The sequence below is a fragment of the Corvus kubaryi genome, unplaced genomic scaffold, assembly GCF_017639235.1.
Source record: "Corvus kubaryi isolate FWS band 111438036 unplaced genomic scaffold, C.kubaryi_AGA036_p1.0 split1-131, whole genome shotgun sequence".
Lineage (NCBI taxonomy): Eukaryota > Metazoa > Chordata > Aves > Passeriformes > Corvidae > Corvus > Corvus kubaryi.
The window spans coordinates 22,708,670-22,729,810 of record NW_024582073.1 but is presented as its reverse complement, the minus strand read 5'-3'; the positions used below and the strand labels follow the sequence as shown (position 1 = coordinate 22,729,810).

The 21,141-nt window shown below is 39.2% G+C and overlaps 1 protein-coding gene across 3 annotated transcripts in view; it reads left to right on the top strand.

Annotated features, from left to right (window-relative positions):
* Positions 1-21,141, top strand: part of DOK7 (docking protein 7) — a 59,123-nt gene that overhangs the window by 25,530 nt on the left and 12,452 nt on the right. For all 3 annotated transcript variants that reach the window (XM_042052983.1, XM_042052984.1, XM_042052985.1), the window contains one exon: positions 16,877-16,919. In XM_042052983.1, coding sequence (XP_041908917.1) covers positions 16,877-16,919 — 43 coding nt within the window. The remainder of the gene's footprint in view (positions 1-16,876; positions 16,920-21,141) is intronic.

The window sequence follows — 21,141 nt, the reverse complement described above, 5'->3', positions numbered from 1 at the left end:
TCAAGATGAGTTATTTTAGCAGTATTTCATGGATGCTGTCTTCAGCTTTTCTCCTGAGGAGTGCAGTGAAAGCACAAATCCATAGGCTGTAACTAAAAAATAATTATTACTCCTTGTACTTTGAGTAGGATATATTTAAGTTAGGTCCAGGAGGAGCTGATTTATGGATTGATGAAAACACCAGGTTTTCATGTTTATTCAAATTCATGTTCAAAAGGCTTTAATGTGCTGGTGTTTGGGGTTCCTTTGCAATTTTGAGTTAAGCTGTTGATTAAATTGTGTTAATGGCTTTTAAATGCCTACTATTTAAAGTGACCTCGGTAGAGGAAAGGCTGCAGCAGTAATTAAGGCTGTGAGCATTTGTTTGTTTTCTGCCCTGTATGTAAACTTTGGCAAATGGAGGTTAGGTTTGGGCATGTTGTGTGTGCATGTTGGAGCTCAGCATGTGAAGAGTTGGAGAGAGTTGTGGGATGAAGACATGTGGAGGGCATGGTGGGGGTCCTGACTGGGACTGACTTGTTAAGAACCACCTACTCTACTAATGACAAGGACGATGATGAAAACAGGGAGAACAGACCCTGCAAAAGTGCCAAGGCTCGAACAGAAAATAGGGCAAGGAAGCCTTTCTGTCACTCTGCATGAAGAATAGAACCATCATGAAAAGACTTACTAAATATTGTTTCTATTATTTGTATACTGTATTTCATATTAGACATTGGGGACTAAGAAGCAAGCATGCAGGGTGATTTGCTTTCTGTTGTACGTAATAGTGCTGCGCTCAAGATGTCCTTACAAACTTCCCAAGATGTGCCTTTGCTATGTAATTTGACCTAGCTGATTTCAGTGCTGTAGATGATTGCAGAGATGAATTCATTGTCTATTGTAAGTATAATTTAAGCTCAGAGTTGATTGTTACAATTTCTGAGTAAGCTGTAGAGATTTATTATTAGACTTATTACATTTTTAACTACTTAACTAATACTAATTTGATGAATAGAATTTCATGTATGCTTGTTGCTCTGTAACTTCCTTTGATGCTATAGTTTGACAAATGTCAACTTTTTTTATAGGGTGTTCCTTTTTTTTTACACCATCATTGTTTGTAAATTTTCGTAGAAGTCTGAAAAATAAAATTATTTTCCAACTGGTTTTGTCCTTTTCCATCTGACAAGTACTGGGTTTAGTTTTGTCTTGCTTTTTGTCCCCTGACCACCTTCTTCTTGCAAGATGAATTAATATGGAATGTTTATGGCTGTCTCTTCATGCCACTTAGTGTTATACTCAAATCATGTTGACAGCTCCAAATGTGCCTATTAGTAGGAATTACATTTATGTATGTCTAGATCATGCTAAACTCATATTTATGTCAGTGGGAGTTCTTATTTATGTAGAAATGTAGTCATGAGTACTGCTTTGGTAGTTAACTTGCCATGATAGAGGGGAAAAGAAGTTGTCAGTTTGTGTGTGGCTCTTGTCATCAATCTCTATTGGTATTCAGCCACCTACTTAAGTAGATGATTTTAAAATAACCAAAGCCTCCTTGGGGACAATATGGTTCCAAATTAGGAGCTAGTCTACCCAAACCCTCTGTGAGGTAGTTGTATAGCTCCTGCTACCACAGTGCAGGAGCACGCTATGCCTCCAACTTTGAATCTCCCAGCATATTTGTAGGAAGTGGAAATACAGAAATGTTATGGTTATGATGGATAAAAGAGTTCAGGGGTCTTGTCAGGCAGTGGGATCCACTGCACTGAGGGGCTGAGAACCCTTCCGTACACAATATAGGGAGAACTGGCACCTGCCTTGAAGGGCATGTGGATCTCAGTTTAAGTGGGGAGTTGGTTTGGCTAGGTGATAGGATATTTAATTCTTTTATTCTGTCCTGTTGAAACTGCTTCCTTTTTGCATTCCAACTCCACAGGAAGGCATGTGCATGCCTGTACTGTGATCCTTGAGCAGGCTCTTTACTACTGTATTTAATCATGCAACACCACATCCCCCTTTCAGGGCTGGTTAATCACCTGCATCCTTGGGTGAGTGCAGAATCTTTGTGTTCTAGAGAACCTGTGAGTATCTGTGTGTCCCTTGTGCGTTACAGACCAGGGAGAGACTAAGTCTGGGGAAAAGCACAGCTGATGTGTCTTCAGACAGAGAAGGGGCTTGAACTCTAAAGAACATCCTGCATTGAGGTCTCTTTTGCTGTCTTACCTGGACTAATTTTACCAGGATCATGAGCAGCCTGTAGCTGGGTTTGGAATGTAGCCTTGGTTTTCCAAATCCCATACAAACCCCTTAACCCTGGAGTTAGCTGGTGTGTCTCCTCTCATTGTAGATGCTGCTTTTGAAAGTGGTGAAAGAGAAGGCCTGTTAGGTGTTAACTTGTGTGGTGAAATTCAAGAAATGGCAGCTGCATGACTACATGGCCATATCTGTGTAACTGAGAATGTTTTAATTTTTTTTGGCTTTTAATCAAGTACTTTTCTAATGTAGTACTAAAACAGATACTAAAGAAACCACAATGTACTGTTATCTACAACCTTAATTTAGCTTGTTTTTTTCTGTTGGGAGTCATTACCTCTTTCCCCAGGAGACTGAAAACCTTATGTGTTTATCTTGTACTGTGTTTATTTCCATGCGTTCTCTGAGAGTGTAGGAACATGATTATTTGTATTTGCACATCTTTTACATCTCTTTTCAAAGATTTTTTTTTTACAGTATTGATGTGTGGTGCTGTAACATTTTATGCTTCCTCCCACCTTTAAAAAAGCTACAAGCTGTCTAAATTCTCAGCTGAGAAGGATGCGTTCGTCATCTTCTTACAGCATTGTAGCTGCTTGTATTTCTGCTCTAATCTCAGAGCTCTGGGCAGCTGGGCACTGTTAGAACTAACAGGAACAGTTTGCACCTCAGAGGAACCTGGAAGTCAGTTGTTATTGTTGACCTGAATGATGTGTTTGTGAAGTTCCTGTATCTGCTGACTTTTTGCATGAATTAGAAAACTTGCTTTTGTGCTCTTTTCTTTCAAGATTTAATTCCAGTTGTTTTTCTGAGTCCTGACTGTGATACATGAACCAGTAGTGATGTGCATCTTCCATCACATGTGTCACCACTAAATGAGGTGTCTGCACTGGACAATGGTTTGGCCATCTGGCATTTTACTTACATTGCCATTGTTGTAAAAGGCTCTGAAGGCTCTGAAATTTTTGTGATAGTGTTATTCTTCAGACTTTTCAGAGATTCAAATGCATCTGAAAGCCCACCAATTTTCCCACATCATCTTTCTGAAATAGAAGAAACCCATGATTGTTGCTGTGCTTTACAGTGAAATGCAAGTCATTTCTGGAGCTGGTTATGCTGACAAAAGCACCCAGTGCTGTGCAGATCAAATATGTTCTCCAGTTGAAGCTGACAGAGAAAAGTGGCATAAAACAGGTGGATGTAGTATCAGGCTTTAGAGCTAGATTTGTTTTGTTTTCCTCTTTGTAGTTTTGGCCAGGAGCCCAAGTCTATTGTAGAGATGATCTCCATCCTCTTGATCTCATCTCCCATCCAGGTCTCCTTATGCACTGTGTAGAGATACTGCTTATCATCAGCTTGCAGGGAAGGAAGACTTTTTTCTCTTCCCAGTTCACCAGTTAATTTGTACAGTATTATAATGCTTCTTGGCAACAGGCTGCACTCCCAAGTGATCAAGAAGAGATCCAGCTTCCTTTTCCATTGCTGTTGCTGGTAAGGGCTCATATAAGTGACCTGGGTGTTCCGAAGGTTTGCGTGGAAGAGGTCACTTAATGGGTAAGAATCTGGATTTCAGAGGTCACAGTAACACAAGAGACATGCCAAACCCCCCAGAGCAATGCAGATCTGACTTGCTTTCAGCCCTGTAGGAGGCTACCTCATCTTTTATCTAAAAAACTTTATTCAAGGTACTCTCCATCTATCATGAAAGAATCCTCATGATTTTGTGCAAAAAATAAAGGTTTTAATCTAAATTCAGAATAATAAGAGTTGGCACTTACTGGGATCTGGCACTAAGGCGAACAGCCTGTGGTCTGTAGTGGGAAAAGAAGTGCCTGCCACAGAAGCACTGGTAAGTGAAATTATAACAATGTCAAGAGAAGAGAGCATCTTTCCTTACACGAGGGAATGCACACAATGTAACTCAGCAGAATTCATTCTTCTGTACCAAACACAAATGTTGCTGGATTGCTTTTCTGTCAGAGACCCATGGAGATATTGATAAACCACGGTATTGACCTTCTATCCCCATCACAATGAACAAATGGGAAAATTGGCTTCCTCCCCTAAATACAATCAAGCTGGCTAATAGCTGTTGTTATTACTAATACTGATGGCTACTTCTTCCTCTCTTGGGAGCAGTAGCTTTTCTGAAGAGAGAGAAAGAAATGCTTTGAAGGAGCAGTCATCTGATAATAAAAGCTGGAAAAAATTATTCCCTTTGGAATGTAGGGTTTGTGGGGCTTCTGGTTTTGATCCAGCTGTAAAGGAGACTCTTCAGATTGCTTGGAATGTGGCCAAAATGAGAAAATAGAAGGCTTTTTTTCTCTTTCTCCCCTCCCCCCCTTAAATAGAAATCCATTTCTTTCTGGAAAAGTTCAACAGAATCCTACAAAGTGTTAGCAGACACTTTCTATCTTCATTTTCTAAAAGGGAGAAAGGAAAATTCACCTGCAGAGGAAGAAAATACAAAAAGATACAAGGAAAGCATAGATTACATGGAGCTCAGCTCAGGAGAAGCTAATAACTCCAGTAGAAGCCCTGGATTAAGATTCACAAGTTTGATTCCCATATGGTTTATCTCCTTCTGGAAGATCATAAGCAAAGTTACTTTCAAAAAACTTCAACTCCTTGACTTGCATTTCTGAAAAATGTTTGTAATGTCTGCCAACATTCTATTTTTAAGATTGTGCATTAAAAAGACTATGCAGGAAATATTTTGTTTTGATTAACAGTCAATGACATCAAAGTAATTGCATGGCTCAGAAGGAATTGGCGAGTGTCAGTAGGATAGCAATCATTTGGATGGGATGTCTGGAGGGCTGACAGCAGCTCACTGTGAGTAGATGAGAGGACTGAAAATTGATGCTCAGTAGGGGTGTGACCTTTCCAACCAACCTTTTTTGACAGAGCCACTTAAAACTGGAAGTATGCAAATTAGAAGGGTGAAATGCGTTCCAGCAAAATTATACAAATTGTGCTTAAACTCATTCATAACTCAGGACAAGACATAGGAGTGGAATTAGTTTTGGTAATTCAAGATTCCCAATATACTTATTACTTAAAGATATCCGTGGAAATACTTTCAGTCTGGCTGATAATATGTCAGCAGAATTACAATGACTTGTAATTACTTGTAATCAGATTACGTCTGAAGGTATGAGTTGTGTTATGGTGTAGGCAAGTCCTTACTCATTGTCATATCCGACCCTATTCCAAGTTTCATTGCTTTAGTCATAAAGAGCAAATAATTTTTCCAGCTATTATGTTTGTGAAATTTAATAATATGGTAACAACATCTTCATATGGATAATTCAATTTTGGCATTTGTTAGCATGAAAATATGTGGCAACAAATCTATTGAATAGAAAATGGGTTATTACCTGTTCCATTGAACCTGCTCTGTGGTTTCATTATACTGAAACCAATTTGAGGAATGAATCACAGAAATATATTTATATGTTCAGAACTGAATGAATGTTTCCCATAGGCAAAGAAGGTAGTAAATGTGCATAAGCCATTCTGATACAAAAATGCCCACCAATTTTCAGGATGGACTGTTATATAAGTTCCTTGAGATTTTATAGATTGCTTTATTATGCAGAGTTCTGAATGCTTCTGCTGAAGTGCAAGGGAAATTGTCTAGAGGAGAAAGGAGAGGGAATTCTTTATAAGTCCATAAGGAAGATAAGACCGTCAAATTTACCTCTCATGCAATTGTACAGTTCTGACCAAAATGTCCCACTGAGCAGAAGCCTTGTGCAGACTTCAGTTCCTTTCCTCTGACACTTCTAGAAGCAAGGCCATTTAAATCAGTGTAGCTAAAGTGTTCACTTCATTAGAGATTTAGGTTGCACGTGAGTTAAAATAAATAAGATGGATTTTTGATATCTAAACCAGGCAGATTTCAAACCCTGTCCCGTAGTAGAAGAGTGGAATTGACTGCTCTGGACATCAGGTAACACAGAAAGAATCTGTGCTAAACTCTGGTGTTCTTGCTCTGCCTGGCTTAGTGTTGAATGCATTTGACAAACCTGCCCACTGTGCTATAAAGCTGGTTGTCTATAGCAGCCAGACTCCTGGCAGGAGTTTGTGATGGCAAAGTGGTGTTTTGGGCACTGTCTCACTTTTTATAAAGAGAGGTAAGAAGCTTGAGATTTGGACTGATGCAGGAATTTTGTGCAAGGGTTTTATTGTGGCTCTGACCAGCTTACCTCACTTTGTGGTATCTGTATTTGCTTCCCAAGGCTGTTGTCAGGACTGATGGGATTGTGTTTCTACAGGACTTTGGATGTTGAAAATCCTATCCAAGTGCTAAAGATTATATTAAATGAAATGTTGTCCACATGGCAGTGAGAGAGACAGAAAGTTTGCCTTTTAAGAAACTGTGGACAGAAAGAAAGTCATTAGTGAGAGTTGCTAAAGGAGAAAATTAACCTGCCATGATGAAGCACCTGCTCCACAATTTTTGTTTTAGAATGGTGGCAAGTCTATCACTAATTTTTATAACTTCAACAAATAGTTGAAAGCCGCTTTCTTTTTAATGAAAGGCCACAAAGCAGTGGCACTGAATAAGTTATTTCAAGAGAATTTTTTATGTGTGTGAAATTGAGCTTGAAGAATGGTGTCTTTCAAGAACTGCAGTTACTGGACAGAAGTTATGAATGCATGAGCCTTTACACTCAGTTGATTCAGAAAGTCTGTGACTGAGGACATGGCAGTTGAAGATCAGTTCTTTCTAAGAATGGGATTAGCCTGAGGGCTTAGCAATTTTTTAGCATTTAGAAAGGAGCAAGATATCAAGAACATGCCTGAGGATATGCCTGAACTTCCAGCCAAGTTGTAACAACAGAGGGAGGAAAATCCCCATAACAGTACTATGTTTTCTTAATGTATTCTTTTCTAAAATCCTCATGAAGAGGCATATTGCATAAAATCTAATTTTGCAAATTTTTTTGGATGCAATTTTTCTATTAGATCAAAAGCCATTTTGCCCAAACGGGGATTAGGTAAAACTCAGCTCTTCCCCAGTAAGAGATGTGAGAGCAGATGACTCTCACAGGGAACTTCTGAGCAGTGTTTTAGGTAGGCAGTTGACCCAATTGAGTTCCCTTGGTTCTGGCTAAACTTAGCTTTGAAATTTAGGAACTCTCAGTAAGAACCAAGGTGACACAGTGAAGTGGCAAAGTTACTGCACCTGACCAACTGAGTAAATCCTTTTCAAAGTGTGAAAAAAGCTCTTTTTACCAGTTGCACACAAACTCTTCTGTTTCATTCCTAAATGACACTGCAGAGGGAAGGACTTCAGGGATGCCTTCTGGCCATCCCTGCTAACGTAACAACACTTTGTGCCTTGAAAATCTATCTTGCTTTAGCCAGTAATTCAACTCATGGGTGTAGGACAGAAGTGTAGGGAAAAATGTTATGTCAAGCTACTGTTGTTTTTCCATCCCCTGTGGTTCAGCTCCAGGGACATTTGATGCATCAATATAACAATACAAAATTTGTGTGTGTGTCTAGAAGTTAGACTGAGCTTCCTCAGGTGGGATGAGGATGTTAAGGTCAAAATAAGTGTGATTCCTATGATAAATGAAAGCCAGGATGGAGTGAGTGAATACCAGTCTTATATAGGACTTCTAGGCTGCAGCAAAATGCCTTTACTGCATGCCAGCTCTGCTTGTATGTATTCCTTGGAGTTATCTTTTGTGTCTTTCCATGTTTTTTTTCCTGAAAGCCGGGTAAATGAAAGAAAGCAGACCTTGGGACTTTCTCTGCAGCAGTTCAATACCACGCAAGTCCAAAGTGTAGATGGAAAAGGGGCTTTAAAGTTGACTTTGTCCTCCTAAGTCTTGTCACATGAGGATATCAGGCTATTCGCAGGATAAAGTGCAGCAGCCAGCTGTCAGTCAACTAAAATGACTGTTTCAACAGCTGGGAATCAGGGGGACATGAACTCTGGCTGTGTTCCCTCTCCCCTAGCCACATCCTCTGCAGTAGTCTGGATTCTGTGGAATCCTCTGCTAATTCAATGCTGATTGGAAGCAATTTTGAATGTACTAGAAATTTGAGCCTGGAAAATATTAAGGAAATAGACACCTTTTCCAGATCTGGTTTAATAGAAGGACAGAGGAGTGCTAAGTGGGCTATATCAGGGCTAGTAACTGTATACTTGAATCCCCTGTAGCACAAAGAAGACATTTCCAGATGAAGTTTGCCGATTCATCTCATTCCTTGAGACACAAAGTCAAGCAGAACACACATGCTATAGAGATAACTACTATAGGAGGCTTTGGAAAAAAAACTACAGATATAATTGTGCCTAATAATTTATAGCACTTGCTCTCTGATACAGAAGCAGCCTGGGAGCAGCCCCCATGCATAGTTAAGTAGCTGTATCCTTTGAAGCTGTGCAGCTTAATTATAGTTTCATTACTTTTGACAAACCATAATTTCAGTGATGGGCCAGGGATAAAGAAAAACACTTGTCTTAATTTTACTATTTTGAGCTTTTTCTCCCTTATTTGTCCTTCTACTTCCATCCATTTCTTTCTACTGATGATCACTGATTATATTGTTAATAATTTTTTTTTTCTGGAAGAAGTTGACTAACTATAGCTCTAAATGTGAGGTTGAAAAAGGAGGAAAATGAATGTGAAGATCATATTGCAAGGCTTTCATTTTTATTCTTCATAGGCCCATAATTAAGCCCACTCTAGTTCTCTCTCTGTGGAACAGGATGCATAGGTTATAACAAGGATTCTTTTCTCTGTGTCTTTATGTGGAATGGGCTGGAAGGAAGGAATCAAGTAACTAGTCTAATGTAAATTGGCATAGCTCCATCAGCTACAAAACAGGCACAAGTGTATTTTTAGCGCCAGCAGAAGCTAAGCTCACACTGTGGAACAACAGTGGGGAAGTGGAGGAAGGAAAAGACTTTTCTTAGGGCAGTCCCCAGGCGAATGTTTCAAAATGGTAATTAAAGCTTAACATAAACTTTCTCCATATCTAAGAACCCACAGAAGCAGGTTTAATTTGTCTCTAAGATCTGAGATTTCACTTTGCCAGCTTTTGAAATGTTTTCATTTGAGTCCTTCTCTATTTACTGTCTGTCACTTCAGCTGTAGGGTTGTAGTTGAACTCTATTTGCAAAATGGGAACCTTTTCTTCCTGAATAGCTGAATTGGATTTTAAATCTCGTTGAAAGCAGGAACTTGAGTAAAAGGGATTCTTCACGCACTTTTGTGTGTAAATTTTCCATAAATTGCTGCGTTGCTAAGCAGGAGGGCAAGACCACCTGAATCCCTTTGTGAGTACGTGTGCACGTTGGTCCATGTGTTAATAATGGTCCTTCTTGTTTATTTTCACTCTCCAAGCTTCCTGCTTCATAATACTTTTGTATTGACTTTGCCAATCTTGAAATGGGTTAATGCTTTGACTCAGAACTCTGTGGTTTCTATTGGGCTGTGCTGTTCTGAGAAGATGTATCTCAGTATTTCCCATTGGTCAAGTTTTCACAGGTATTTCTGCAGTACTGAGATGCTCTGTGGGGGCACAGTTAGTCTTGTGAACTTTAAAATGCAAAGGAACTGGATCATGTGAGGTGTTGAATCCCATCCGTGAGCACCTTGCCTCTCCTGTTTGTGTTATGTGCTGAGCAAGAAGAATGAGCTGAGAACCACACGCTGCTTATTTGCACAGCAGTCAAATCTGCTGTTTTTCATACCTGTTTGGGCCCATCTGAGCCTCACTTTCAGCGTTAGGGGAGTTTTGCTGGAGTCCCTGCCTTGTGCAATTTTCACTGAGTGCAGAATGAGTGGCAATTAACAGATCTATTGTACAAGGAAGCTCAGACTATCAAATGTGGGGAAACTGAGTGTATTCTAAATATCAAATGTTCTTGCAGAAGTGTAATGCTACCCCCTGTTGGAATTTGGGATATATGAAACATAAACCGGAATACATGGAATTGAAGCCTCTTTGACTTTGTGTACATTACTATGTTTCCATTGCACTTGACAAGACTTCAGAAGTGCCAGACTCTCTAAAAACAAATATTATTTTTACAAAAAGAGGAAAGGTTTTTCTCCCCTCCAGTTATCGGCACTGAATTAAATTTAAAATAATCTTTCATGTTAAAATACAGCTGCAGGCACAAAGGCCTGTCATTTTACTATATTTCTGTAAGGATACAAATGTATAACCTATTAATGTTTATTTTTATTGTTCATAAACATCTCTCTATAAAGGTCTTGCAACTTCTAACAGAGAAATGCAGCCTCTCTTTGCATGGCTAAAGCTACTGTGTTCACTGTGATTCAGCTGCAAGCTGAGGAAGAGCACTCGTGTTCACCTGTGGAAATGGGACTGGCTGAAGCAATGCTGTGGGTGCACTGCTGGACCTTCAACAGTCTGGAAAAATGAGTGTTTGAGCTCCAGTGCATGAGCAGTGCAGCGGGAGTTTCGGTCTGTTCCTTAGGAGAGGTGGCTTAACAGGAGCTGAGCTGAACAAGGCTCTGGGAAGGGAAAAGGGAGTGTAATGTTTCTATAAAAACATCTCTAAGAACCTGACAACACTGTTTTGAATCAGAAAATCTGCTGTGTGTCTTAATGCTTTAACTAAATATTGTTCCTTTTCATAAAACTACAGAACATCATCTGCTACTATAAATCAGGACAGCTCAGCTGAGGAGTTGGGGGGAACAATGTAGATGATTCTAATTATATGGAAGAATTGGTTGTCTTTATTTTGGCCCATATGACATGCTGAACTTTAGATTATTTCACGGTATTTGCCTTCATTCTTAGATCTCACAGTTGGAGAGAAAGCATTTATCGTTTCTGAGCTGAGTGTGGTTTATTTTAATGGCAATTGTGTAAGGAGTCTTTGATGTCCTGAATGGCAAAATGATTATTATGGGATACTTGGTGAAAGATGAGGTAGCGAAGGCGGATGTTAATACACTGTATTATGTACACAGCATCAATTCACAGGTGTAATTGTTCAGGGTTTTGTGCTCTGAAATCAGGAGATGCTGTGACCCCGTAGTTAAGTTTGAGGAATATATCCTGTGACATTTGCATATGGTGTTTTTATTTTTCATGAAGAATCGTTTTTAGTTCCTGTCTTCTAACTCCTCCACCATTCTGGCCGTGTTTATCAAATACATTGGATTAAAATTGGTTTCAGAGGCAATTTGCTATGTCTGGCTTAGCCATTTCCTCTGGCTGGTGAAATTCTTCAGCCTAGTCCTGGCTCCTGCTGGGAAAAGTCCTCCTGTATCATGAACCAGGAGTGAAGTGTTCTCAGTACTTCAGTGTCTTTGTCCTGTGAAGTCTGTTCAGAAGTGTAGATGAGCTCATCTCTTCAGCAATATTCATAATCATTAGTGTCCATCTTTCCATTTGAGTTTCTTATACAGCTCTCCCTAGAGGGTTTGCTGCTGCAGTCTCTCTCTCTGCATACTGTCACTATATTTATCCCTACAAAATCTCTGTGAAATAATGAAGTACTTCTTCCTGTACAGAAACCAGTGCTTCTGAATTTTACCTGTGATTAAGCAGGTGAGACCCTCAAATTCACAAAAGTACTCAATAATTTTGTTTGATCTGGAGCCATCATACCAATCTTTGAGGAACCATAAGAAAATCAAACCTTATGAAATTAGTAAGAAATGGTAAGACAAACCCAAAACCTCAGTCTCATGGAGGTGGCAGAGTGTCTTTATTGTATTTAAATAAGTTGTAGTTTTGGGCATGTCTCTGTAATCACAATCTGTCTAGCTGATATTGGTGTTAGGACAGTTTAGGAGGGTTTGGTGTTGTGCGCTTTCAGACTTTGTTATCAACTTGGAGTGAGTATTATTGCTTTTGGCCAGCTGTACATTCTCATGACTTATATTTTGTCTAGCAAGGCTGTAAGCTTGGCTTGTAGCAATGCCTGGAGACAGACACAAACATCACAGATGTGTTTACACCAGGTATTTCATATGCCTTGGATGGTATTGCACAGCTGTTTCCTCTAGAGTTGTCTGAAAACTTCTGTGCATAATGACATATTTGTGTGATGTTAAAAGGATGTTGTTCAGGTTGAAAAGTTAAGCTTCTCACTGTTAAGGAATTGACAGATTTACAGTTGCTCATGCCATCTTGATTGTACCCACACGTGTCCCTCTCGTGCAGTGAATAAGACAGATGTCCCATGGAAAAACTGGTATGTGACCATGTAATTGCGTTATAGTCCAGCTGTTCAGCACATTCCTAGTGTGACTGTCCAGTGTGTAGTAGTCCTAGGTCAGGTTTTGAAAAGCAAAAGACAAGAGCAAATCATGTGCCTTGTTGCTGTGTCAGCTTCCCCATGGGCTCATATACTGTCAGTAGCGGAGCTTGAAATTTGACCCTTCAGTGTTGCAACTGAGACTCCACCACTGGAATTTCTGCTGTCTGGTGGATGGGTCCAGGTACTGGCTTTCGTGGTAGGGAACTCAGCCAGCTTTTCTTTCTCTCCCATAAATGGATAGCTTCAGAATATGCTAAAGGCAAGTTGTGTCATTTTTGGAGGCAATGATCACATTCTGGTGCCCATGGTTGTATTCTGGGTTGTGTGACAAGCGGCTCCCGGCTGCAGGCAGCTGGGAAGCCCAGAGCAAGAAGCAGGAGACACCTTTCAATAGAAACATATAAGAATTGCAACTGCAGAGGCCTCTGTAGAAAACTTGAGAGAGAGAAGATGGCAATACAAATCTAGACTAGAATTAAACAATATTTTTGGTTGTTTCTCACGTCTTGTTTTTTAAAAAAGGGCTGTAACTTGTAGATGAGTGGAACTTGATTATCCCACAGGTTTTAAGGGGTGTATTTTAATGTGGCACAGCCCATGGCTTGCCAGTGCCACTGTCTCATAAAATAGCTGATGTTTGGGCTTGGCTGAGCAAGTGGGGATGTTTCTGAACTGACTGCAGCAATCTTTCTGTAGGGCGGCAGTTGGCTTGCAACAGATGAAGCTGAGTAATTGGGAGTTTGGGGCTGAAATTGGAGCCCTGCACCTGAAGCATGCTATGGGCAGGAGTTTGTTTCATTTGGAGTTGTTAGGAAGGATCATAGAGTTTAATAATTTTGTATCTTTTGTTCTCAACCTGATCAATTGCTGGGCAAGATGAAACAGCCCATCAAGGCAGATGACCTTTAAAGGTTGCTCCATGTGCCTGTATTTATTGACCTTTCCTGGGAACTTTGTCTTTCTTGTGGCAGCCTAAGCATTCAGGTTTTCAACTTTACTGTGTTTTAGAATAATAGAATATAAGTCATAGTGTTTAATCCTTACAAGGAAAGTACTTTATCTGTCAGTTTCATTAGGGACTGGTTTCTTTTTGCTGAAATATCTGAGCTTTGCAGAACTTTGGACACGATCAATACTTTTTCTCTTCCATTTTCTAAAAGCACTTTAAACTTTTCTTTGTGATGCTGATTTCAAAATCTTCATTCAGTATTTCCTCATTGAGTCCTTTGCACCTTTGTGAAGTTTCTGTGAGTTCAAGTTTATTGTCATAAACTATATTATGTGATTGTAATCTGCTGCCTCCCTCTACACACAAACTATGTGACGCAGTCAGAGGGTTGTGATGACGTGCCACCAGCTACACACAGCAGGCAGGAGAGTGTTTGTTCATTGTTGGAGAAGTCTGCTTCACAGTTCCTGATTTTCAGGGACTCAGGGATTTTGAGTCATGATTTTCATGGTTTTCTCTTGATAAACTGGATATTTTGCGTAGCCTTGTTACTACATAATAGCTTTGAAATGAAGGGAGAGGAGAAAAAACAATCTAGATCATCTCCTCTGCGAAAATTAAGCATTTGACCAATGTTGCAATCAAGCCTCTGTTTATGAGTGCATTTTTGGTATGTGCAGAATAAAAATCTCATAATGCAAATATTTGCTTCTATTACTGTCAGGTACAAAGTCCTGTTTCATAGTAAGAAAGATCTGTGAGCCTCTCATTTATGTTGAGCCTTTCCTTTTCCAGCCTGAGGACTCAGACTGGGGCAAAACTTCCTATTTGTGACTAAAGCAAAAGAGACCTAAAAAGCATAGAATATTTTGTGCTGGAAGGGACCTTTAAAGGTCACCTAGTTTAACCCTTCTGCAGTGAGTAGGGACACCTTCCACTAGGTCAGGTTGCTCAGAGCCCCACACAGCCCAGTCTTGAATGTTTTCAGAGATGTGGGATCCACATCTTCTCTGGGTGACCTATGCCAGTGTTTCACCACTCTCATAGTAAAAAATTTATTCCTTGTATCTGGTCTAAATCTACCCACCTTTATTTTAAAACCATAATCCTTTGTCCTATCACAACAGGGTCTGGTAAAAAGTCTGTCCCCATCTTCCTTATAATGCCCTTTAAGTACTGAAGGGCTGCTTTAAGGTCTCCCTGGAGCCTGCTCTTCTCCAAGCTGAACAACCCCAATTCTCTCAGCTTTTCCTCAAAGGAGAGGTGCTCCAGCCCTCCTATCATTTTGTGTCCATCCTCTGGACCTGCTCCAAGAGGTTCATCTTTCCTGTGCTGAGGACTCTAACTCTCAGTAGGCGCAGAATAATGGAGCTATAAAAAGCTGCCAAACTTAGATGAGCTGAAAGAAAAGCTTTATTTCTAAAGATACACAAAGGGAATTACATAAGCTGTGGCTGATGAGGTGTGTCTGAAATGTTGACACAGTTATCAGGTGACTGGAATTTCATTCCTCTTGCCAGTGATGATGGAGCCCTGCTCAGCATTAAAACCTACAGAAACTAGTCTGCTTTTTCTTGGAAGTGTACTTTCCTCCTTTTTAGGAAGCAAAATAGGAAACAAAAATATTTTGGCTCTGTGAAAATGCTTAGTTTATATTGAACAGCTATCCATCATAGCCAGTAACAGGAGGAACTAGTTTTAAGACAGTATTTTTCTTTTTTTTCCTGTCCACCTGACTTGCAAGATTCTGGCTCCTTTTTATGCCAAGGAGGTGGGCTTGCAAAGCTGTTCTGGTGCTTTTTGTCGCTATGAATCTGGCAAAACTTCTTCTACAGCCAGGAAACTGGGAAGTACAGTATCTTTGCTCTTTGCTGTGGAGCTTATATTACATGACCTGGACTTTTTGGGCTTATCTTGGGCCCAAAGACTAAAACTCCCATAAGCAGCACCAGAACAGGATGATGTATGTAATAACTGGAAAATTCTATAGAGAAAGGTGGGCCTGTTGCTCTTCATATGGGACAGTATTTTTAACTGTTGATTTTTTTCTTTTAATGAGAACTGGTGTGATCAATCATATATTTCATGAAATATAAAGGGAATGAAAGTTTGAATAAAATAAAATGAATCTTTAAAAAAAAAAGGTGAGAGAAAGGCAAAGATATTCCAAATATACACAGAAGAGGGAAAAGAAAATCCCATTTTGATTGTGAAAAGGATTATGTGCCTTGCTGGTTATTTGTGCACACAGAAATGAATGCCAGGCTTAGGTTCTTTTTAGCTCTTTAGGGCAACCGAGCTAATCTGTGAATAATGACCCAGCATATCAAACCAGTGGCTTCTCCTAACATCTATCATTGAACTCTACCCAAGGTATTTGGAAGCAGAACATAAAAAATGAATGTCATCTGGCTGCTGTCAGATCACTACCAGAGCTAAAATAGCCCTGGCCATGCAGCTCATGATGTGTGATACACGAGTGGTGCATATCCGCTTACTGTGGGTGTTGCAGTGGTGGGGTGGTTGGAGCCACGTGCATCACAGACCCCAGTACTCAGCTCTGGGCCACAGATAAAAGATTATAAGTTAGAAGAATATTTAACTTATATTTATAAGTAATACTATGAGACATGCAGGCCTTAAATAATCACACTGTGGGTTTTTGTCTGAGTATCATAGCAGGCGTAACAAAAGCATATGATTTGAGTGAGGTCACTTACCCCTTTTCTCCTTTGATGTAATCACAGGGTAGGTTGAGATATGTGTTATGCTCTGGGTTTGAAAACCATGCACTTACATTTGTACATTATGCCATAATAATTTTAAAAGTTTCTCCTACAGGCAAAACCATGTTTTGCTGTGTTTTGTAGAATTATAAAAGGTCGCTTTTAAGACTGTTCTCTCCTGTGCTTTCTGTTGAGTTGCCTTTGCAGTTGCCACTGCTAGTGAAGTCTCTGCCTTAGATGATTGCAGCAGGAGGCCTCAGAGTTGCAGAAATAATGGAATATGATGTACTGAAATGGAAATTAGGACAATCTTAATGACTGAAAAAAATCACTTAATAACAAAAGACTGGTTTTGTTTTTGTTATTATCTCAGCCTCATTTTTTTTCTCTAGTCAAAGCTGATTCTTGTAGTTTTTTGTTGTTTTTCCTATAATTTCGATGATACCTTAACAATGTCCTACATTTGATATAATTTCACACATCAAACTCCCATTTGCATTTTTCATCTTTGTAATGTATAATCTAATATTTTCTGAAATGCTGTGGGATGTTTTTTCTCTTTGAAAAATAAAATCTTGGCCATGTTTCTGCTTTCTTCCCCTCCCTTCTACTTTTACATACTTCCTATATTTTTTCAAGTTTCTACTTCTTGTAAAGATTTTTCATTCTAAAATTTTCTGTTTTCTTTAGGGAACAGCAATATTACAGTCTGGAGTCTTACCAGCTATATCAGGTAGGAGCCATTTAGTTTTTTTTTTTTTATTTAAGGATGATGTTTAAGTCCCAAGTTGTGATGAGAGAAACAGAAGATTTAAGGAAGCAGAACCAAATACTACATTGAGAGGTGTCCTGTTTGGGGTTGTTTTGCTGCTGCAGTTCATGTCTGGCAATTATAAAATACATTTTAATCTATAGAAACTTTGGTTGCAAAGATTAATATATTTGTTTTTCCCTTTCTTTTGTTAATCTGAAGAGGTTCAAAGTTGTCAGACCCTTTATGAAGCTGTTTAGTGCTTTTTCTACTTACATATTCGAAGAAAACTAGAAATTGTTCTTTTTTGGCTGTATTAGCACCAAAGGCAAACTTGATTTTTATGTTCAGTGTGTATGGCCAGTTTCCTAAATAACACAAACCCTCAGGAATGAATCTTTACCAGAAGCAACTTGGAGATGCTTCTCTCCTGTCAGTGAAACTATTGATTGACCAACAAAATCACTGATGAGAGGGCACTGAGTATCTGGCCTGGAAAGATTACTTAGGCAAAGGCACCTTTGCATTGTAAACCTTCCTATCAGTAGAATGTGTTGGTCACCTGAGTTCCCTGTCTAATGCAGCCAAACTCGTCTGGGACCTTTGAATTATCATTTTGCTTCAAAGAAAACATTTCATAAGTGTTTGGTTTTGTGCACTCCATCTTAGATCTTGGAGAGATCTATGCAAAGAATTTGGTTAGTATTTTAAATGCCTTTGTGTTCCTTAAATAGTTTACCTGATAATTCACCAGATCCATTAAATTTCATAGGTTGCCCAACTCAAATAGACATAGAACAGCTCTTTGTGCTGTTTTTTATTACTTTTAAAAACCTTGGCAAATATGTAAAGCAGTGTAGTTATGGATACTTGTGTGAACAAATCCAGTAAGGCACTCAGGATCAGGAGGTGTCTCTGGAGAAGGTTAAAAGTAACTTTATTCACTAGTCTGTCTTAGCAGGAGAAAATCCAGAAGCATTTAGCAGAGCTTGTTGCTAGTTATTCCACTCAAGTCAATGGAATTACTCTTGACTTATAGAGGTGTAAGTAGAAGCCCAGATTGGATCATTAATTTTATCTTTCCCTCTGGTACTCAAGTTTCTAGTCCTTCACTCAAACCAAGGAAAGCAGAACACTTACAATTAAAGTGTGTGTAAATACAGGGAAACTTGGGTCTGTAGCTGCATGTGGTGGGCAGAATGTTATTTTTGTATTAATTTCAGTGTCAAGCTAATTGTGAATGCAAACCCTATGTGACAAAAAAATGTCAGACTACTCATGCATATGAGAGAGTTAGTTGTTTTGATAAAAACTATCATGGAGCAAATTGGAAATGCAGAAATACAGGACATATTTTTATATTAGCAGAAAGAGAAGATACAAGACTGAAGAAACTTGAGCAGGTGGGTTTTATTGTCTGGTACACTGGGAAAATACAGTTTAAGAAAAGAACTCTTGTAGGAATAAGTATAAATGCTTAAGGCAAATGCGGCATCTAAAGCCAGTGACTGAAGTCTTTTTTATGGGGTTTCATCTCTCAAAAGTCCTAATATACTGGTACAACTTCATTCTTCAATACTGCACTATTTTTCAGAATGCAAAAGAAGCTGAAGTTTTCTATGTCTCACTGCATTTTTATTGTCCTTATATATTTCATTTTAAAGTTTTGTCTTTCATACGTGTGAAAATTTCAAGTATAATTGAACTTGGCATTGCAAAGCTTTCAAAATAATTCTGTAGCATTTGAGTCTTTAACCTAATAACTGAAGGTCCCAGGATGCTGAGCAGTCATTCACACTGTTCTATTGGACTAAAGGAACTGAATTAGAACTTCACTATGTTTCTCTGTTATGAGAGATTATAATCCATAGCTGAGAATAGCATAAAGGCACACTAACTTGAGGTAACTACTTTCAAAGCCTGTATTGTGCATATACATGGCAAGATACCCCTTCTAGCATGGGTGATCGTACAATGACCCAATACCCAGTTAGAAAATTTCCTAGTGTAGCAGTTTACTTACTCAGAAATACATTTGTTTTTTTTCTTATTTTCATTCAAATACACTGTAGAATGCAAACCCCCTCCTTCCTGGGCTACAGGTGCACAAATGTTCTATCCAATAGTTTTGCTCTTGAATGTCTCAGTTCTGTAGCAAGACATGGAATTAAACAGTCAAGGATCAACTGTTTCCATATTTTTCAGTTTATTGGTAGTGAATGTGGGTATTCTCTTTCTGCTTTTAGTTAGATATGCTGAGCAACAGACTCAGCAACTTTAGAGAAACGTGTTTCATTCTAATGGCAAACAGAAAAGTGTTCTAAATATGGCAACAATTCTAAGTTGTATTACTAGATGGAAAAAAACAAGTTGGGGTGAATCATATAATTCTGTTTTAAATAATTTGGTTGCCTTTGTTATAAATAACTTTGTAAATATTGACTGGAAAGAGAGACTGAATTAGATTACTTGAGTTTGTAGGAGGAAAATGTTCCCATTGTTATCATAGCTTTGTGCTACAGATAAAGGTAAGGGATTCTTTGGAGTTGTATGATGTGGGAATGTGTGCTCTTAAGTATAATAGACTGCATTTATACTTATGATGGACCTCATAATACCATGACAGGATAGAGGTTCAAAAATATGATTCAGATTTCTAGATTTCTGAGACTGCTGGTTTCTGGGCACACCTCAGTTTAGTACATTTTGTGTAAGCAGTTCTCATGGGACCTGTACAGAGATTCTCATGACTGCTTGAGAAATCCTGTAGCTTGATCTAGTGGTTGCAGTTTCAGAGATATGTATGTAGGTCTTTTACTCAGGAACTGCTTACGTGCTTTGAGTTAAGGGATCATGAATAAGATGCACGTTCAGTGTTGAGAGATGAAACAATAGACTGCGCATTCCTTCGCAGGATGGTGAACTGAAGAGCTTGTGATTATCTTCATTATCTTTCTGGTACTATAAACCAAAGTACTGTAGGAAAAACAGGGCTGAAGCAGCTGTCTAGCAAGAGCCTCTGCCCTGAGGTTTGGATGTACATCATTGTATGTCTGACAGGTGTGTACTTACCATGTTCTGCAGTGAGAATCCTTAATCCACCTCAAATCATCGGAAGTCCTTTACTATTCTTAGATTTAGAATGTATTTCCTAGCAGTGGTGCTGTTTTTCATTGTAATTTAGGCCTCTGATTTAAATATTGTTCTCCTTTCCATTCCATTGCAACAGCTTAGATAGGGAACCTCCAGCTCTTACTTATAAGGGTGCATGATTTCCTTCAAAATATTTGTATTTTCTCAGTTGAGTAGAACTCTGTCACAGCAATCCTGCTTCATGAATGATGTTTAAACCATGAGGCTGTTTTGTGTGGAGGGGAAATGCCACTATTTTTGTCCTTAGGGAAGTGCCACTATTTCTGTCCTTAACTGCCAACCCCTCTCAAATGAGCTGAGCAGTCTGAATCCCAAGACTCCTATTTAGAGAAGGGAGGCTGGGAGCTGGAATAGCTTGCAGAAGTTCTTAAGGACACTGCAGTCCCTGGAGAAGGCATTTCATGCCAGCTCTATACACCGTATTTCAGAAACTTTCATCCTGTCCCAGTTCCCGCAGGGAAGCTGGTTGCCTGGGCATTCCCAGGAGCCAGGCCCAGCCCTGAGTATTTCAACACTCAAATTAAACTTCCCTAGTGGGAGGTCTGATCTCCCTCTACCTCTGTGCCACAGGCTCTGGCTTTGCAAAAGACAGTAGTTGAATGGGCAAGTAACAAATGTGCTCCCAGGGAAGCAGTGCATGCTCATATTGCTTTTTGACTCGTAAATAATCGCTCTCCTTTTCCATTTTTCTCCTTATTCCATAGGAGCAAATTCATCAGCATTGCAACTGACACTCTTGCTCTCTGACAGCCTCTTTCCTTGCAATACCAAACCTACGCAATGCTTGATGGGAAATGTTCTGAGGGGATGAATTAAGGAATAAACATAAAACAATGCTGTGGATTGGAATTCGGCTAAAATATCACCTGAATGCTGATTATGAACACTATATCTCTATTAAATTTTTCTTAGGTAGATAGGGACTCAAGGCAGGCAGACAAAAAGAAAGAATAAAATTAAGTATACAGCAGGTGCTGAAAATGAAGTCAGCTGTCTGACAGCTTAGCTTTTATGATGGAAAAATATGCACAATTTTTGTGCATTTAAAAAA